This window comes from Mus musculus, chromosome 14, assembly GCF_000001635.26.
Source record: "Mus musculus strain C57BL/6J chromosome 14, GRCm38.p6 C57BL/6J".
NCBI lineage: Eukaryota > Metazoa > Chordata > Mammalia > Rodentia > Muridae > Mus > Mus musculus.
The window spans coordinates 59,794,924-59,816,439 of record NC_000080.6 but is presented as its reverse complement, the minus strand read 5'-3'; the positions used below and the strand labels follow the sequence as shown (position 1 = coordinate 59,816,439).

The window sequence follows — 21,516 nt, the reverse complement described above, 5'->3', positions numbered from 1 at the left end:
TACCAGATGGGCTTCAAGGGCTTCCCTACAGTGCTGTTATCCTTTCTAAGACACTAAGAGCTAAGAAGAAAGAAAATTTTTTCAGAATGGCTTTCCTATGACATTAAGTTGATTCACCAGCATCAATCTGCTGTGTATCTGCGACATTTTATGGCTTGGGAAGTACTGACTGCAAGAAGTGGCATCTTTTATTTTCTGAGATCACAGAGCTCTGCCCACTGAATTGGAACCTTTGCAGAAGCTGCCGCAGTTCAGTACCAGAACACAATATAGGCTTTTGTCCCCCATTCTAAATGCTTCCAAATCCAGACCATTTTTTAATGTCACCTACATGGTACCACAAATAGAAGCTCCACTCTGGACTTTATGTGATAGGCCAGTCAAAGCAAAGGTGCACTTAAAATATTATATGAAGTCACCATCAGGATATACAGGGAATATACATTGTACTGGCTATTTTTATGTCAACTGGACACAAACTAGAGTCATCAGAGACAAAGGAACTTTAATAAAGAAAGTGCCTCTATAAGATTGAGCTGTAGGCAAGCCTGTAGGACATTTTCTTAATAAGTAATTGATTGGGGAGGGCCCAGCCCATTGTGAGTGAAGCCATCCCTGGGCTGGTAGACCTCAGTTCTATAAGAGAACAGGCTGAGAAAGCCATGAGGAGCAAGCCAGTAAGCAGCAACCCTCCATGGGCTCTGCATCAGCTCTTGCTCCAGGTCCCCGCCCTGCTTGAGTTCCTGTCCTGACTTCTTTTGATGATGGTCTGTGATGTAAAAGCATAAGCTAAAAAATCCCTTTCCTCCCAAAGTTGCTTTGGTCACAGTGTTTTGTCATGGCAATAGTAACCCTAAGACATAAGCTGACTTTGTAGTGAGATATTGTAGTGTCCATTCCCCTAGACATTCTTTTCATCAATGTGAGTATTTCGAAGTCCAAACATAGAAATCTGAAACCTGAAACCATTTGGCCCCTAACATTTAGAATAAGAGATGCCCTGTAGTTGCAATTTGGGTGTTCCGGATGCAATGCAGAACGGAGGGGTGAGTGATGTTACACACTGTGTGGCTCGGCTTTAGCATAGACATCCTGTGTAGTTCCTGATCTGTAAGGCAGAAAGGATTATTGAGCTGACTGAACCCCATCTACCCCTTCCCTCCACATAGTCATCCCCAGTCCTGCTCTGGAAGTCACCGTGTGACCTTGTCCTGGCTAATTAACACAGACATGGAAATCTCTGTCCAGGAGCAAGTATTTGCTTAGGGTTAAGATAAATAAACCATGTATTTTAAGTCCCATCTATAAAATTTACCAAGTCTTTGCTTCTGCCTATAACATTTGACCTGCACATGTCACTGTCACCCAGAACCTCCCGGGGCATTCTTTCAACCTCCACAAAGAGCCAGTGAGGGCTGGTTGTTCCCAGTGGTGGCATTCCTGCCTGCTTGTTAACCTTACAGACATTTTTCCTTCCTAAAACAGTCCCTCAGCATCAGCCTTGCTCTTTTCCTTTCTGCCTATAGCATGCAGGTGCTGCCCACCTGCTGAGCTCATAACTGCAAGCTCTGGTCATTGACATCATTAACTCTCTAACCTCTCCAATGGCCTTCCAGGGTCCTTCTCTGCTCCCCCACCCTCTGAGGTTCCCATCCATCACACTCTCTTAGGATCTCTCTACAACGCTCATCTCACTGACTTTTCTGACTCTCGAAGCCCTTCAATCTGCCTTCGATTTGGTTCTGTTAAATGTCCTCCCAAAAAGTCTAATGTAGTTATATGATTCCTGTGTCCTAACTGGTAGCCCCAGGCACCCATTTGGCTCAAATGGGTCAATTCTAGAGCAAAAAGCAGCCTTGGGCAGATAAACCTTTTAGAAAAGAGATGCCCTTCATAGCTAGCTTCCACACCCGTGTGCTCTCAGCTCTCCTTCCTCGCATCCCTCTCCTCAGTCCTGTTCCCAGTACACAAAAGAAAGAAAGACATCTGCCCCTTAGAACCTGACTGTGGGATAGAATAGTCAGGAGAAAGGGTACCAAAGAGACAACACTTAGGTTGAGTGAAAACTAGCAACTAGCCTCTTCTCCCTCTTGTAATGGTCAAAAGATACTTTGCTACTGCAGAAGAGTCCAGAGAAAGCATTGGTAAGAAGTATGGGAGGCATCAGCCTTCCAGTTTGTGCAGGTATTAAGTGAATGGCAAGGTTCTGCTCAACCCATTAAACAGTGTCTACAGACAGATGCTCAGAAGCAACATGGTTTCCATAGGGATATGAAATTAGGGCCTTTTAATCTTCCGTAGTGAAGGCAAGTGGTACCAGTTAGTTTAGCAGACATTTCACAAACTGTGAATGTGCTAAATCTGCACCTTTTAAGTTTGGAAGGATAGCACTACAGGTGCGATATGTTTCTGAAGAGAACCTTGTTCAGCTGAGCACAATGTCAGCAAGGCATAGGAGTGTCGATGATAGGTTGTTGTTGATGATGATGATGGTGGTGGTGCTGATAATAGTGTTGATGGAGATGACGGTGATGATGATGAGATGATAATGGTGATGGCGATGAGGATGGTGGTAGCGGTGGTGGTAGTGATTATGATGGTGATGATGACGGCAGCAGAGCAAAAAAAAACAAGTGAAACTTTCCTTTCTCTACAACCTTTCTCGGTGTGTTGATGGAAAAGGTTCAGTAAATGAAAGCATAGCCAGGTTTTTTAAATTCCTGGGGACACCTTGGTGTGTGCAACCTTTAGGAATTCTTCCTAGAGGCTAAGAAAACAAGTGAGGTTCCTGACTAATTAAAAAATACCTCCAAAGGTCAGAAGTTTCTATCTCTTTGCTTTTGGGAAGCTTTTAAAATTACCTAACCAAGATGTGAGGAGCTGAATGGTCTCAAACATTTTCATCATCAGAGCACTGTGTCCTTCCTAACACACGAATCAGAAAGCTCGAGTCTTGATGAATCCTCTCGTGAAGCTACGCACTGTTACTCACTCTATAAAGCAGCTTTCCCAGCTCAGGTCTAGGAGGACCAGTACTGTTACAAGTGATCAAGTCCTGCCTCCATCCAGCACTTGACTGTACTTTCTCATGGTTATCTGAACTCATGAGCTATGGAGGAGTCCCATTTATCCCACTACAATTTACAATTCTTTTAACAAAACAGCACTATTCACAAATAATAATAATTTAAAAAAAAGAGCTATAGCTATGACCTCTGCCTGCAGTGTCCAGCGGACTGCTGTCCTGTCTCCTGCATCTTGTTTCTCACACGTTGCCTTTTGCAGCTTTCTGGCTTCAATTTGGGTCTTTTAACGATTTTCTCTTCTCTCTTCAATCTCACTTTCATCTTGGCCAGCCTGAGCTACTTAGTGAGATTGTCTCTAAGTAAAACAAAACAGAAAAGAAAAAAAAAAGACAACGACATGAGAAATGGAAAGGTTATCCTACATTCTTAAGGCATGTGCATGGACTCCCAGGTATCCAGGACAATCTTGAGAGGGAAGAGCAAAACTGAGGGGCTCACAAAGCAAAGCTGCAATATTCAGTATAGCGTAGTACTATACTGTGAAGAGACAGGAGTGTGAGCTGCAGTAGGAAAAGGGCTAGACACAAACTGGTGAACATGAGGTGAAATGATAGTCAGTTCTTAGGGATTTGCTGCTGTGAAGAGACACCATGACCAAGGCAACTCTTATAAAAACAACATTTAATTGGGACCAGCTTACAGGTTCAGAGGTTCAGTCCATTATCATCAGGGCAGGAGCATGGCAGCATCTAGTCAGGCATGTTCGGGAGGAGCTGAGAGTTCTACATCTTCATCTGAAGGCAGGCAGGAGAAGACTGGCTTCCAGACAGCTAGAACAAGGGTCTTAAAGCCCATGCCCACAGTGACACACCTAATCCAACAAGGCCACACCTCCAAATAGTGCCATTTCCTGAGCCAAACATATTCAAACCACCACAGTCAACAAGGGTACCAAGCCATTCTGCAGAGAAAGAGTGCAGACTCTGTACAAGCCAATAGAGGAACTGACTCTGTACAAGCTAATAGAGGGTGGTTTCATTCCATTTGGTTTTCCAGTTTTTTTTTTTTTTTTTTTTTTTAGAGAATACATCAAAAGCGCATGCAACAAAAGAAAAAGATGAACAGGAATTTAACAGAACTGCATGTGTTTTGTGTAAAGAATATTATCAAGTAAGAGATGAAATAGAGAAAACATTTGCAAAACAGAATAAGGAATTAGTATTCTAAATATAGAAGGAATTGCAACTCGATAACAAAGCCAGATTTTAGGAAGTATACTTGAATAAACAAAGATAAGCAAGTGGCCAATTCCTTTATAAAATTGTTCTCAACATCATGCATCGTCAAGTATCATAATGATATCACTGCACATCTGTTAGAATGGGAGCTGAGGAGGAAACATCAGGAAATGAAAGGACAGGGAATCCTGAGTGTTTCTGAGGATGAAGAAAACTTACCCTGCTGCTGTGGGAGACTGGTGAGTGGGCCCTTTGTGTTATCTGCAGATTTCCATGGCTCCAGTCTATCGCAACATCTAGGACCCAACACAGATTTTTTTTACTGAGCGTTCAAGGCGCCAAGTGGGAAACAACCCAAGTATCCAGATGTGGATGAGCGGTTGTCATCTTAACTTTATAAAAGAATAAACGAACTAAATCTTGTAAGCTGGCTAAAAGAAGACAAACACCTTATTACTGAGATAACCAGAGTAGCCAGATTCCTAGAGACCGAACATGAAATGGTCCCAGAGATACAAAGTAGGAGGTCAGGGGAGAGTGACTCACTAACTGGGGACATAGTCTTGGTGTTCACAAAGACTTGGGCAGTGGGCACTGGTGATGGTTGCATAACCCTGCCAGCATACTTAATACTACCCAACTGAATGCTTAAAAAGAAATAGCTTCAAATGGTAACTTTTTTACATGTTTGTCCACAGTAAATCATAAATATATTGAGGTGGTCTTTCAAGTCTCCAGGTACTTGGATCATCCATTTTCTGAGGGGACACATGTACCACTATTTGCCTCTTTGGAATAACCTGCTAGTTGAAGATTCTTCCACCTCATTTTCCTTCTATTCACCCTGAAATGTACACCTTGTACACTCCTACAAGCTGATGCCTCTACTTCCAGGGGCCCTCCTGCCTTCCAGGACCCCACCCCCTTTGGAAATGCTTCCCAAATCATTCAGAGAGAATTGCAAGTTCCCTCTATGATGTTCCCTCAAAACTTTTCTAATCCTCATTCAGACTGAACTGTTTCAGCACACAGGTAGCTGCTGCTGACAGCATAGAGCGTAAATATAAGCAGATAGTTCAACTTGGACTGTCTTTGAAGATGGACAGGGGGACAAATTGCCCAGTGAGTCATTTGCCTTAGAAGCCCAAGGACTTGAGTTCAATTCCCAGAACCGATCAAACCAGGCATGAGGCATGTGCTTGTGGTCACAGCACTAGTGGGGCAGCAGGGGAATGCCTGAGGCTCACTGGCCAGCAAGTCAATCATAGTGGATGAGGCCTTGGCTCAAAGGAAGGGCACAGAGTTTCAGAGGATGCTACCCAAGGTTGACCTCTGAGCTCTGTATATATACATGTATGCTTGCACTCATTCCTGAGGAAACCTAAATAAATAGAATGAGAATTATTCTCTTATCATACTACTCTGAGAAAGTAGACAGGGGCCATGGTGGTTTGAATATGCTTGGCCCAGGGAGTGACACTATTAAAAGACAGGGCCTTGTTGGAGTAGGTGTGGCCTTGTTGGAGTAGGTGTGGCCTTGTTGGAGTAGGTATGGTCTTGTTGAAGTAGGTGGGGCCTTGGAGTGGGTGTGGCCTTGTTGGAGTAGGTGTGGCCTTGTTGGAGTAGGTATGGTCTTGTTGAAGTAGGTGGGGCCTTGGAGTAGGTGTGGCCTTGTTGGAGTAGGTGTGTTATTGTGGCTGTGGGCTTTACGCTCCTTAGAAGCCAGTCCTCTACTGTTTGCCTTCAGAACTCTTAGCTTGTTCTGCCCGTGCCTACTTGGATGGCTGTTAAATGTTGTCCTTATAAGAGTTGCCATGGTTATGGTGTCTGTTCACAGAAGTAAAACCCTAAGACAGGGACCTTTTCCTTCACATCCAAAAACAAAACACAGAGTCCACACCTCATCCAAGGGTAGCTCAGAGGGACAAGGGACTGATGGAGATGCCGTAGAACACCTGAGTTCTGGGCTCCTCTGACCATCCTGCTCTGTGGAGCCAAGCACTAAATCTTACTGTCAATAACTTAAGAGCATTGTTTTATTGGTTATAAAACTCTCGTTCTCAAATACTTGCCATAGGTCCTGCCCATAAATGAAATGATTTTTACACACATTTCTGCTACCCCTTGCATAACAAACCCCTGCCACTGTTCCAGCAATGGGAGGTGGAACACAGCTGTGTCATTAATGAACGATAGCAGATCCTAGCCAGTGACCTCCAGATGAAAGGCTCATTATTTCCTTATGAGTCTCCAGAGCCCTTGGTCCCCTAGCAATGCCAGCAAGGGATTTGGATGGAGGAGTTGAAGCCTTGAACTATAAAAATTTTTTTGCGTAGTCCTTGATACAATTTAGAGCGATTACATTCTATTGTGCCAAGAATTCCTTATTAAAAATCAATTTAATTGTGCATACCCCATCTGGTCAGAATTATGGTCTTTTATGGGGGAGAAAATGCGACTTCATATTTACCTGATATTCTATAGTTTAACAGTCTAACTGTGTAATTATGTAGAAACAGAGGCATTTCATAGTACTTAGAAATTAGTAATTAAAGACACTTTTTAAGATGTTTACCAGACTTTCCCTTTGCTAACTTTGTGGCTTTGGGCCACAACAGTCAACTTATTGAGTCATCTGAAGTTTGAATGGAAAGGAACAACAACAAAGAAATAAAATCTGTAGCCACACGGCGTATGCTATATGCATTTGACATGATAATTTATTTGTTTTACTCTGTGCTTTCTCAACTTCAGGTTCTAGTTCTTTTAAATAAGATCGTTCATTTGCATGTTTTTATTTGAGGAATTTGGATAATAAATATTACTTTTGACTGTCTGCTGGGCCAGACTCAACCATGCTAGCAAAAGATTGGAATATGTTAGCTTAGAATATTATTGGGAAATATTTCTTTTTTTTTTCTTTTTTTTGGGGGGGGGTGTGGTTTTAGTTTTTGGGTTTTCCACATAGAGTTTCTCCATCTAGCCCTGGCTGTCCTGGAACTCTCTCTGTAGACCAGACTGTCCTTGAACTCACAGAAAATCTGCCTGCCTCTGCCTCCCAAGTACTGGGATTAAAGGCCTGTGCCACAGGTAATATTTCAAACTAGAGTGGTAAGGAAGGCTTTTGTAGCCTGCTTCCCAAACTCTAAGGGACCTCTTCTCCTTTGACTTGACATTTGAGGAAATTCTGGGTTATTTTCTCAATAAGTTTTCCATTTGAGAAGTGTTTTGTTGATATTACAATCTTAAAGTATCCGAAGCAGATTAGTCATAGATACAGATTTGATATTTAATTGCCTTAACGTAAATGTTTTAAAAGTCACTTATTTGAAACGCATAGTTTACTGTTGACTGCTACAGCCTTTAAGGGTCGATTTAGTGCGACCTGGTGCCTTGTCTTCTCTGTATTCAGATTTCCTCACTGTGAGGTGGGAACAGGAGTTCCTAGGGTGCCAATGAAGTTCAAGGGAGCCGATCCATCGGGGTTGTTACAGGGCCTCGGCATCCTAGCATCCTCATATCCCTCTGTCCTTTAGAAAATGAAGATAAATGAAGATAGGGATCCACTCAGAAAGTAAGATCCATTCTCAGGAAACAGTTACGATGGACCGATCAGGTGCTCCCTCAAAGGACTAATAGTCTGTGAGTATTCCTTACCACTGTCTTCCAGCCCTGAGCCAGGTCTGAAGTATGCTATCATGAATAAAACCCATATGACATTTGGTCATATGGGGGTAGCCAGAAAATGCAAATAAATAAATAAATAATAAAGAGTGTGATAGGCTAAGAGAAAGGTGAGTATAATGGGTACACAGAAGACTAAGTTTTCTCCTATGTCATTTTCAAAAGTGGAAGTCGCACTTGTGTGCTGTGATAAAAATGGTGCCCCATATAGCTAACAGCACTCCCACCGTCTGCCTCTGCTCTGAGATCAACAGGAACCATGGGGTCCGGCCTCTCATGCTCCCTCTCAAGTTCAAATACATGTATAGGAATGCACTGCTTTGTGTGCTCTTACGGAACCTGAATCCTGTGCACACCACTCCCTTCTTATTGTTTACTTGTTCTATAGGTTTGCAGTGTTTGTGCCCACGTTTTCCCTGTCCAATATTGACTAAGGGGGAGGAAACTCTTCCAGAGTTAAGACAGGGCTCTGCCTGGCTCCCCAACCACCTTTCCTAGTCTCTGTTTCATTTTGGCTTCTCAGTCATGTAATGTATCACCTGTAGGGAAGCTCCTAAAGTCCACCACCTCCCTGTCATGGCTCAGAGCCCCTCCCCGTATCACACCTTTGCTTTTTCCCCTTCATTTTCCCATCAGTGTTTTTGGAAGTGCTTAATAATTCACAGATCTGCTACAGTCACCTGACCTTCACCTAAGAGCTTTATTGTCTGGGCTGAAATGATGGATCAGTGGGTAATGTGTTTGCCAAGGAGCCCTGGTGACCTACAGCAACCCCACATAAACTGTAAAGTGAGTGCCGACTCCACAGCCTTGCTCTTTGACCTCATACATCATACACAACAACGATTTGCTTAAAAAGGATCTCAGCTCCTTTGCCTTCATCTTTGTCATCCATTGCCAACAACACTATACAAGGCAGCACTTTTATAAACCAGTGTTTTTATCAATGGAGAATTAATTTCTAGGAACAGAATTTTAGAAAAAATATATTTTGGGTTTGTTTTTTTGTTTGTTTGTTTTTCTCTTAATTCATATGGCCAGGTCAAATGGGGGGTATGCAACAATTTGTCTCTGAAAGCAATGTCTTTAATCCCAGTTCATTGTCTCAGAGCCATTGACTGCTAGTGGCGACCTAGAGCAGTAAGACCCACTGAGGTTGAGCAGTGGCAGTCGCTCCTCCAGACAGGAGCCTGTACATTCAGCCAACAGTTACTGCACTTTTGGCAGTCAGGCAGGAGTTAAAGCAAAGAAGGACCTTTCTCCGAGAAGGAAAAGCCATTTAATAAGTTTGGGTCAGTTTGCTCATAACAGCCCTATGTTTGAGGACCCAAACCCCAGGAGCTTGGCAAGCGGCAGTGCTTGGCAGGCCTCCCACCAACCCACCAAGTCTGAGGCTGCCCAGCTCTGGGCTTTGGCTTGGTTCATTTAAGAGCATTCCTGGTTAACAAGGAAGTTAGAGCCGAGCAGTCTCTTCTCCCATTAATCCAGAAGAGTAAAACACAGTGGCCAGCAGACACTGAGAGCTGCAAGTCGGGAGCAGACCATCTGTTTGCATAGAGGGTGGAGTTTGGTCTACAAATGTGAGAGCCAGTGACCCACCAAAAATGACCTTGGTGTTCAGGAATTGGGTGGTGCTGTCTTTTATATATGAATTAGCATTTGTATATGAATAAGTGGTGTGGAAGCCTGACTTTATAGTGTGTCAGAGAGTCATTGTGTACCTGCCTCACAAGTAAACAAAATAAAAACTAAGTCCGTTGGTATAAATGTTTAAAAATATACTGCATTTTCATACACTTCCCTCTACCTATGGAAATCTTGCCAAGATGAAATCAAGTTTGAATTTTTAAAGGGGAAGAAACAAACAGCTTATGGGTTTTGAAATTATAAGGTGGACTGGAGGAGGGGGAGGCGGGATGAATTGTTTTGTGTATTTTGGGTTTCATTTTCCTCTACCAAAAAAAAAAAAAAAAAAAACATAGTTCCAATCAAATAAAAAGGTCTAATCGCCAGCGAGGGATTGGTAATTGGAATGCACATGAAAGGTTGAGAATGAGTTTGTTTACACTTGTCAAACCCCAGCAGCACCTGCAAATGATAAAAATGAGGGCAAACACATCCAGACTGTGAGGAGCCAGGTCTGTGCCAGCTGAACTGTGGAGCTGCAGCTGCTTGGGAAGGGGGAGCAGTGGAGGAGACAGGATATCAAAGTCCCCGCTTTCAGTGACCACGGAGGCTTTGGTACCTACTGTCCCACACATCACTGTCCCACAATCAATCCAGACAAAAAGGACAAGAACTCTCTTAAAAACCTTTTTCCCTTCTTATTAGGTATTTTGTCCTAGCTCTTTAAAACAACTCTTCAGTAATTTGTTTTTATAGTAGATGGCTGTTTGTAGGCTTAACCATGTGAAGTTGCTGAATTTACTCCCCGTGCTACACTGGCCCTGTAAGAGTTAGCCATGGATACGGCCGTGTGGCTGCAAGTGGATTGTTATTATTTTAAGGGCTGACGCTTTCTGAGCCCCATCCTCCCCAGATAGTGACCACATAGTCACAGTTTTGTACACCAGACTAGCCAAATACAGCCAGGGGTTTTCCACAATGTGTTACTGACAGTCAGGGTCAAGTGAGGTCATTGTTGGGGGTGGAGCACCTGGATGCTGTAAAGGTGTTCAACAGACTCCTTGGCCTCCCGACCAGTCCATGACAATTAGCATCATCCTATGTCAGGAGGTGACCGTGGAGATCTCCATACACCGTGAAATGCCTCCTCCTTGGTAACTTGTCCCTAGTTGGAAACTGCCTCAGTTATATAAACAAAACACGGATGTTTTGAGAGCTCAAAGCACTGCAAGAGGCATAGGTGAGCCTCTCTTTGCTACTCAAAAAGAACTATCGGAAGTAATGACCATGTGTAGAGTTTACACCTTTGTTTTGTAGTCATGACCTTTCGATGTGAGCCTTGCAGGGTTTGAGGGCTTTAAGTTTAGACTTGGATTTTGTTATTGTTTTTGTTTTGTTTTGTTTTGTTTTTCAAACAAGAGTCTTGCTGGGTAGTCCAAGCTGACTCCCAAACTCTGAAGCAAGGGACTTTCCAAACTTCCCTGTTTTGCAACTTGATTTTTCTTTTCGGTGGTGTGCCTGGGAACTTTCTTATGCATGCCGCTTTGTATTGCTCTTCAAGATGGATTATTGTGCTTATTTAAACGAATGAGTATTCTACAGCAATCATCATATAATGTGTACAGTTTCTATATTTCAAATAATGTCAAAGCAAACACTTTTATATTTTTTGTTGAGTACCACATGACTAAAGCTGTAAGATTTAAATAACGAAGTGAAATCCTCAAGTCAAAGGAAAGTACTTTGAACACTTGTCAACAATGCAGAATTCCTAGCTAGGGATTGGAGCAGCTAGTTTTTCACTTTGTCAAATTTACGTCTTTGTTCACTAGGTTGGTGAAAAATTATAACCTCATGGGAGGAGAGGCCTGTTTAAAAATGAAATTTCAAGCCAGACAGTGATGGCATATGCCTTTAATCTCAGCACTTGGGAGGAAGAGGCAGGCAGATTTCTCTGAGTTTAAGGCCAGCCTGGTCTACAGAGTGGAGTTCCAGGACAGCTAGCACTACACAGAGAAACCCTATCTAGTGGGAAGAGAGAGAAAGAGAGAGAGAGAGAGAGAGAGAGAGAGAGAGAGAGAGAGAGAGAGAGAGAGAGAGGAAAGGAAGGAAGGAAGGAAGGAAGGAAGGAAGAAAGGAAGGAAGGAAGGAAGGAAAAAAGAGAAAGAAAGACAGAAAAGAAGGAAGAAAAGAAAGTGAAAGAAGAGAAAGAGAGAAAGGGAAGAGAAGGAGAGAGAGAGAGAAGTTGGGTGGTGGAGTGCTAGCATAACCTAAGTTCTGGGTTCATTCCTAGCATCACAATTACAGAGCAGAGAGGCTGGCAGTCCAGCCAGCTACTCTGCCTCTACAACCTTGTAGTTACTCAAACCCAGGTAGCCTGTCTTTTTCTAGAAAAAAAGGAAGGAAAGAAGGAAGGAAGGAAGGAAGGAAGGAAGGAAGGAAGGAAGGAAGGAAAGAAAGACAGAAAGAGAAAGAAAAGAAAGAGAGAAGGGAAGAAGCAGGGTAGGGTCTGATCCTGCTGACTTGTAAGACAAAGCTAGGAATTTGGCTTTATTCTCATAATGCTTTCTCCCATGTTTTAAAAACTCTTTCTCTTGAGCCGGGCATGGTGGCACATGCCTTTAATCCCAGCACTGGGGAGGCAGAGGCAGGCAGATTTCTGAGTTTGAGGCCAGCCTGGTCTACAGAGTGAGTTCCAGGACAGCCAGGGCTACACAGAGAAACCTTGTCTCAAAAAAACAAAAACAAAAACAAACAACAACAACAAAAAAAAACCAAAACCTCTTTCTCTTGTATATAACACATGTTTCAGGTTTTGGTATCTGCTGGGTGTCCTGAAATTTAGCAAGTGTAACAGACACACAGTACCACCTGCTCCATTTCTTTGTGTTGTCAGGCTTTGATTTGTCTTTAGTTTTGGTGGCTTGCTAAAGTCCTTCTCGCACCGTTTCACCACTTCTAAACTTTAGCCACCAACCTCTGTTCTGATGTCCCGCTGGAGAGAAGTAGGAAGCCATGAAGCTGACTTCCCTTGGCAGACTAATTGCCTCTTCTCATTGAATATATTGAATTAAATTTATAGCATCTCAAAATTGAGGCTGGGGAGAAAATCAGTGATAGAGCATATCCTGCACATGCATGTGGCTATGGACTTGGAGAATGCTAGCAATAGTAGTCAATAAATAAATAAACAGATTAACACCTATGTCAGCCTGCTTGAATGTTGACTGATTCACTTCTATGTGCTGTTCCCTTTCCTGAGTCAGAGGATCCATCTTTTCATTTGCACAGTGAGGTTTTAGAAACGTTTCTTATATAATATGAAGAATTTTGATTCTTTTCCACTGCTCACCTGTTACAGATCTTGCCACCTCTTCTTCCTCTTGAGAGAGGACTCCTGTGATGGCACAGTGGGTCTCCATGTGTCCTGAGTTTTCTGCAGAATGGCCAATCCTCATCAGCGTTGATTGCGTCTTATTTTAGTCCGTGTTCTGTTGCTGTGGAGAGTTACCATGACCAAGACAACTCTTATAAAGGAAAGCATATAACTAGGGCTGTCTAATAGTTTCAGAGGTTTAGTCCATTATCATCATGGCAGGAAGCATGACAGCATGTAGGCAGGCAGACATGGTGCTGGAGAAGTAGCTGAGAGTTCTACATGCCGATCCCTAGGCAGCAGGAAGAGAGACTCTGAGCTTGACTTGGGCTTTTGAACACTCAAAGCCCATCCCCAGTGACATGCTTCTTCCAACAAAGCCACACCTACTAATCCTTTTGAAGTAGTGCCACCACTCTCTGATGACTAAGCATTCAACTATATGACCCTCTGGGTGCCATTCTTATTCAATGTACTACAGTTGCCATTTGCTTTGTTGATGCTATCATTCTGAATGAGATGGACTTATTATAATTTGTATATCCCTGATGGCTGAAGTTGCTGTTTTTCTCATGAGTTTACTGACCAGATCCTCTTGAGAATGATCTGTCCAGTTAATTCAGTCTCCCATGCTACCATAAAAGAGGATTTGAGCATGTTTGTTTCTTATCATTGTGTGTTGGCCTGTGCTTGAGGTGGAGGACAGCCAATCAAGGAAGTAATATTTTGTCAACTAGAACCACACATGACCAACAAAAAAGTTTCGTGATGTTTTTATTAGTTATAATCTTTATCTATTTGAAAGCCCTACAAAGAGACACCATAGCTTTAAAATCAACTTTATTAGGGGGAAATGCATAAAGTTGAGATTTTCAGTCAATCAAAAGTGTTAACACAAAACATATTTGGTGTAAATCCATTTCCTTGTAAATATGGCATAAATAGCCTCTCAAAGTTGATGCATCCTTAATATAAATTTTCCTTAAGATATTGGTATTTATGGTATTGGAAATTTATATTCCTTGAAAGGACAACTGTCACACTGCTGGCACACAGTCTCCCTCTGCAGCTGTGTCCAGCTGGTGGTCCACATTCCCGGCTACTTCTCCAGTGAGGGGAAACATTTAGGTCAATATTGATATAAAACTTGACGAGCTTTGTTCTCTTGCAGCTATGGTTCGCCTTTGTGAATGGATTTTCTGGGCAGATTTTATTCGAGCGCTGGTGCATCGGCTTGTACAATGTGGTAAGCATTCCCCCTTTCTATCTGATAGCGTGGAGAACTTCAGGGGCATTCCTTCACTGTTTATGTCTGAGAAGTGTATCTAAGCCAATCATCTGTGTACTTAGCAGGCAGCACAAATGTATCTTTAGGGCCTTTGTTGCTGCCACACATCCTGCAGAAGCCCAAGCTCTCCACACATGGTTTCAATCATAGCAGATCATTCTTGAGTAGCCCCATGAAATTATTAACCCATATATCTTAGTAATGGACTCCCGGCTACCCTCTTGCTAATGTCTCTGCAACATTTTCAAGGAAAAATTTCTGTACTGCATCTAAACTCACTCCATTTTGCAACACTACTTCTGAATTCTTAAATATAGATATAAACAAAGAATATATGATCTAGTGAGCTTTTTGCCCTTCTTGGAAGAATGTCTATGAATTCTGAGGGTTTTTTTTTAATTAGTTGATGAATAAATTCAAAAGCCAAAACCAAGTAGAAACTATAAGCTAAAATGCCTAGTTTTCTTGTTCCCCTCCTCTTGGGAGAAAAAAAAATGAAGAGACGGGCATTGCTAAGTGCCATAGCTACCCATCTTTGGATCACTCTCTCCTACTGCTTGGAGCACCAATCCTAGCTTCTTGTACCTCATGGAGTTTATCCTCTGAAGTAGCTGCCCCATGGAGGTATATAATGGAGGGAGTGTGGCTCAAAGAGCTCAAGGTACTATGTGCATTTCTGACTCTGAACTCACATCCTGCAGTGCACTTTTTTCAGTAGCTGCCATGTTGGCTATAACATGCTGAACACACAGTGTGACCTGGGTTTATGTGACTTTTAGGTGAAGAGGATCAGGTGTATGGGCTCAGAGACTGGCAAGGCTAGGTTCTGGTTTTGATAAGTTAGTTGACTGTCTGGCCCACTAAAAGGTGAGCAGGAGAGAGAGAAGAGCTTAATTAACATGCTAAGAATCTTCTCTAACCATCTTCCCCAAACATATGGCTCAAGGGCCTCTCTTCTATGTACTGAGGAGGGACTGGGAATAGGTAGATAATCTAGGACCAGCAGCCACATGCAAACCCATCCACACACCTAAGTCAACCATGAAGCCAATCAATCTGTACTTTAGAGTTAAGGAAAGCCAAGGATGAATGTCACCCTATGGGATAAGTTGGGTTTAGCTCAATTTTCATGCCCAGGTTATGAGGGCGGGTGGTTTTCTTAGCTCTGGGTAACCCTGGGAAATTCAAACTAACCCAAGAAATGTTATGTGATGGCATAGCCAGAAGAGCTGAAATAGGCTGATGTCAATCAAAACAAGGCCTATAGTGCACTCACAAGAAAGAAAAGCAAGAGCTTGTTTTTGAAAAATTCAGGCTCCTGAGCCCCACAGTCACTCAACAGAGAGTGCCTCGGAGATCAGCAGCCTTTTAAAAGAATGATCCTGGGGATTGTTGTGTCCATGAAGGGCTAAGAATCATTGTGACCTTTACTGTATAAGGCTAGGAATGGGTTTTGTGTATACAGTGTCCCATCAACCAAGAGAGAAGAGAACTCTGTACCAGAGAAGTCAATTCTGAGGTGAAATGTCCACAGATTACCAGAGTCCATAGAATAGGTATTAAAATGGGTGCTGTAGCCTTTCTGCCAAGATGGTGCCAAAAACCAAAGAAGGAAACCCCTGCTCATCCCAAAGCCAAAGCCAAAGCCAGAGTAAAGGCCTTGAAAGCTAAGAAGGCAATGCTGAAAGGCACCCACAGCTACATAAAGAAGATCACGGCACTCACCTTTCTAGGGATGCTGGGTGATACTTGGGGTACTGGTAGAAAAGGTGTTTCTATTTGCAGCAACCAGGAGTCCTGGAATCTCTCACACTAGAAGCACCAAACCTTTTGAGAACATGAAGGTATATTATCCATTTGTGGGTGCCATAACAAAATATTGAAGGCTGAACACTTGATAGAGAAAATAGGTTTAGCTGGTCATAGTCTAGGCAGGTGATCATCCAAGATTGGCCAGCACTAATTGTTCAACCCTGGTGACCCCCCTTCCCTGATCATCTTGCACTAGGCCCCACCTCCTAAAGGTTCAACCACCTTAGCACCCTCACACTGAAGACCAAGCCTCTAGCCATGGACTTTCTGGAAAACACACTTAGATCATATTCAAATTATACTAGATTTCTTCCATGGCAATTGTTTTGGTGTTAAAGTAAAATTACAAAAAGGAACACAAAGAACTCTCCTAGCTGTCCTTTATTTGGATTAGTCAATTATTAATACTTTGCTCTCATTTGCTGTCTCTCCCCAAGCATGTACCCACCTACACATGTAAAGGCACGTGCTTTACACACACACACACACACACACACACACACACACACACACACTCTACAGTGTATACTTGCTGAGAAGTTTAATGATCAAATTGGAAAACCTGTGCACAGCGCTGTTCTTGAACCCATAATTAATTTTGCTGCTATCGCCCCAGTAATGTCCTATTAAGCAACTTGGTTCTGGTCCAGAGCCAGAGACCTTCTGATGTAAAACATTTGCAGTATTTGTCGTGTACTGTTATTCTTTAATGTTTGATTCCCCAGCCAGCTAATGTAAATCACTGCTTCTTAGTTTGCCACACCCTGTTAAACAGAATGAAACAGACTAGATTTTGCATGTCTCTAAAGATGGGGCTTATTACATTAACCCCCTGCCTGTGATCCCACTTTCTGGGGCTTCCATTTCTCAAGTCAGCTAAAGACTGAGTTTCTAGAAGTAAGATCCCCGTGTTACTGAAACCTTATGGCTGTAGCGTTGTCATTACTAAGAGACACAGTCTCATAGAAATCTCTCTGATCCTCTGGCTCTTACAGTCTTTCCGTCCCTCTTCATGACTCTTCCCTGAGCTTTAGATGCAGTAGTGGTTTGTAGGTGTAGTCATTGGGTCTAGAAACCACAACTGTACATTGTGGTTAGTTGTGTGTTTCTGTAATGGTCTCTATCCATTGCTAAAAGAGGTTTCTTTGATGAAGGGTAAAGAAGACACTTACTATGAAATAAGGACACATATTTAGAGTGTGATTAATGATTATGCTGGTTTAGTAAATTGGCTGTTGTAGCTTCTCCTCCAAGATCCATAACATAACCTCACTATCCCTGGGTAGTTGGCTAGGTTCGGTACCAGGCATGATGTCCCTCATGTTGAGTGGACCTTAAGTCCAATTACAGAGCTGTTTGTTACAGCCAAGATATGTAAGCTACTACTGCAGCTCATGAAGCCTCAACCCACACAAAGAACTACCAGCAATAAGGAACATTGAGACCAAGAGAATGGTCTTACCCAGGGAACAGCATATCCCTGGGATATCTGATACCAAATGGTCAGCACTGAAAACATATGATACAAGGAACATTATACAGACTAAGCAGGCTATATTTAAGAATACACACACACACACACACACACACACACACACACACATACACACACACACACGTGCATATCAACAATTTAAAAAAAGAGACCATAAATCATAAATCTAAAAGAAGTGGTCACTGGGAGGCTTTGGAATGATGAAAGAGAAGAGGAAAATGATGTAATTCTAATTTCAAAAAAAAAATTTTTAAGTAAAATAGCAGGGGGGAAAATCTTAAGTTTTATCTATTTTCATATTGCATATTATTACGACAGCTCTATTTTATTAATGGTTATCACTGGTAACCTTAGTTGTTCCTAATTAAAGACTTAAACTTTATGATAGGCATATGTAGGAAAACCATAGTGTGCATTGGGTGTGGCCTATTGTGTTCACTGACTTTAACCCATGAGCTCAAAGAGCACCCCAGAACTACGGTTCAGTTTCTCTATCAGTTAAGTTTGTGGGAAGACAGAGGCCACCAGGGAGAAGAGCTGCGTGGCTCAGATAGATCCAGCTAAATGTTATGTCATTTTCAGTGAGGAGATAACTGTAATATTATCAAAATTGTTTCCAAAATGTAATCTCATTATCAAGTCAGCATGACTTTAAAAAGAAAGCTATGACCAGGCTTCACCTGTAATTACAGACATCTAAATAAAATATCAGCTAATGGAGCCTTGCTCTGTGTTAAAAGAGTAAAGTAATTTGACCAAGCAGGCCTGATGTCATGAATACAAGTTTTGAATTAAAAAGAAATCATTCTAACTATGTGGATAAAGTGAATAAAAACACGGTTCCATCAGCGACTGCTACCCGTGTGTCTGAGGCAGTTCAGCTGGCATTCCCAAAATAAGACCTGGAAAAGAAAAAACAGAACCGCAAAGATGTCAATCAGTCAGATTTCAGCCTGCTCTCAAAGCTTCAGCATACTGCCTTCCACGACCCACTCCCAAACTGCCTTGTGTTCCGTCAGAAGTTAGTCAGCGGACTGGCTGTCTCGGCAGGAGGAACAGCCATCATATCATCACTGCAGAGTTCAGAATCACCCCAAAGTTTTCAACAGCCAACAAGAAGCTTAAACAACACGGGGGGAGTCCTGAGCAGTTTCAATGCTTATGCAAACACGCGTGCAAATGAAGCAGCCACCATGCAAGTAAGGTCATATATGATTGGTTATCCAGAAAACCCAGAAGAAATCAACTGAAAAGTACTAGAAATAGGAGAGAATTCCAGAAGAGTCAGATAAGACGTGTTTTTCCATTCTAGTAACCAGTATTTCTATTTTTAAGTCTACCAATGGGCTCCTAAAAACTGCAAAACTTCGAGGACTCCTTTCAGAAAGCAATTAAACACATCGGTGGCTGGGCAGAGTGGCATATACCCAAGTCCCAGCTTCATATGAGGCCGAGACAGGGAGAACCATCTGGGCTCAAGATCTGGGCACCAGCCAGGTCGCGTAGTATGACTCTGCCTCTCATGTGTTTTTTTTTAAATTAAAAAGTATATGGTTGTAATTTTATAGTATCCGTATGGGAAAAAAAAGTCCCAAAGTCTTAATGAAAGGTTAAAAAATCACTTGGACTTCCTAGAACCTCCTGTAAGCCTGGCTACTTCAAAGCTGAGGCAGGAGGATCTTAACTTCCTTCTACCTGCTCTGTGGAGTGAGTTCAAGGCTGGACCAGGCAACTTTGTAAGACCTGTCTCAGAATTCAACAGTGAAATAAAAACAGGGCTGGGGATTCCACTCAGTGGTAGAGAGTATGCCCACTGTGCAGTGTCTCCAGCACCACTGAAAAAGGACAAAGAAATAAAGACTTAAAACCAGGATTTTCATAGAAAGTATACTGTTTTTTTGTTTTTGTTTTTGTTTTTTTAATATGGGAAGACATTACAAAGTCATTACTTCATAATTAATATATACATTTACCAGATGCAAACAGGCTTGAGGGGCACGGGAGAGGCTGTGTTACACTGTAAGTGAAGTAAAGGGGTTCTTGAAAACAGATATGTAAATCACGATTAGAAGAGGTTGTAGACTTTACTCTCAGACTAGCCCCGAAATCACCATCAAGAGCAGTATGTTCCTTACAGACCCGGCATCCGAGAACTGCAGAATCGGGTTCCGTTTCCAGAGTCTAGAACAACAATACATCGGAGTCTAATAAACCTTAATGGTGATTTTTTTCTTAAAACTTCATGGCAAAGTGTGAATTAATTGTGTTTTCACATCTGGCTCATTATCTGGGGGGGGGGGGGGAGAAGTGAATTCTTAGCTTATACCTCATAGGAAAATAAATTCCAAAAGGGAAAAATAAAACCATGAGACTCTCCTAACATGCTCCTAAAAACTATGCATACGCTCAGGGTGGGAAAACTGTCAACAAGTCGACAGGCAAAGCCAGTTTTGACCACTTAAAACTTAAATGCTTTTAGGTTGCAAGGGAAGCCATTTTGGGAAGAAAAAAAAAGCCAATAGACAATGAACGCAACTTAAAGACTCAAAGAACACTCAGAGATAGATAACCATGTGTGGAAAGCAGAAAAGGGACCTAACCACGCATTGCCGAGGGTAGCCGTCCAGATGGTCAACACGTGCAGACTCACTGGTACACAGGGAAATGTAAAAGAGTTAATATCTGACTTTTGCAAACGTTAGAATAATAAACGTGGAGCTTAACCAGCACAGATAGGAAAGCTGGCAAAAGGTCACTCTTGTTCTTTGCAAAGGGAAATATAAAAGATTGGAACCCTTTTTAGAACACAAGCAAGCAACATCATATAAAATTAAAACTACATTTTTCCTTCTATGCCCAGCAGCTTAGACCCATGGCGGGGGGTGGGGGGAGGGTGGGGGATAGGGGGGGCGGCGGGGGGGGGGGGAAGCAAAGCATATATTGTAGCCTATTGTGGATGTTTGATATGTGTTTGTGGTAACAAAAAGAAAGGCAGAATCAAAATAAATATGGATGGATTAATGAATTAATAACTCAAAACTATGGCACATCCCTACCGTGAGTTATTGTGTGAACACTAGAGAACACTAAACAGACAGCATTAGCGTTAATAAAGTCAAGGGGCTTGCAGGGCTTTCTGTGATGTGTTCTTAGCAAGAAGACAGCGATGAAGATAAAGGTGTGTAACATCTCCATTTTGTAAAACAAAACAAAAACAAAAAACAAACAAACAACAACAAAAACCATGATCCCAACCAGTCTACATAGGCGAGTGCAGTATACTTGAAGGAAGAAAGTATAGTAGAGCTTGCTGGGCAGTCCGCTGGTAATGAGGGGTGACGAGAGCTTGAAGTACACTGAGGGGAGATTTGAATAAAAGAGAAAAGCAAAAGGCTAGCTGGGTCCAAGCTGGTATATGCCCGATGCACGGCCCGACGCAGAAGAGCAGAGATGAAAACATGCACCCAGAATGCACGCAAAGCTCCTGAGACAGTCCTTAGTCCATCTCTCTGCTGTCCGTGAAACACACAGCATCTGTTGATGCAGAGAAGTGATAGCAGCAGCAGTTTTCCATCTCCTTGTAGCCTGTTGTAATCCCAAGGCTGCTTTCCATCAGCCCCGGGCCAAAGCAAGTGCTCGAGAGAGTTCCTGCCTCACTTGCCTGCCTGGTCCCAGCAGCCCAGAGAAAGGTGCATTTCACTGGTCAGATTCTCAGTCTCCAAGTACCTGGTGTGGGCTTAGGATTCACTTAGAGGGGCTGGTTAGATTCCATGGCTGCAGAGCTGGCTGGGTTTGTGGATATGGATTCCATCCAAGCAGAGGATAAATTATGAGCCCGTCCTTTGAACTTGCTAGAACCAAGTGAGAGAGTGACCCGTGGACCACAGGTGCCCCAGAGTGAAATGGCACATTCCTGCCAGACCCATCTTCAGCATCCAGCTTTATTTTGCAACACAGACACGTGGTCCCAT

The 21,516-nt window shown here is 42.6% G+C and overlaps 1 protein-coding gene across 1 annotated transcript in view; it reads left to right on the top strand.

Annotated features, from left to right (window-relative positions):
• Positions 1-21,516, top strand: part of Atp8a2 (ATPase, aminophospholipid transporter-like, class I, type 8A, member 2) — a 439,384-nt gene that overhangs the window by 270,475 nt on the left and 147,393 nt on the right. Inside the window, exon 27 of the mRNA NM_015803.3 lies at positions 14,122-14,196. Coding sequence (NP_056618.1) covers positions 14,122-14,196 — 75 coding nt within the window. The remainder of the gene's footprint in view (positions 1-14,121; positions 14,197-21,516) is intronic.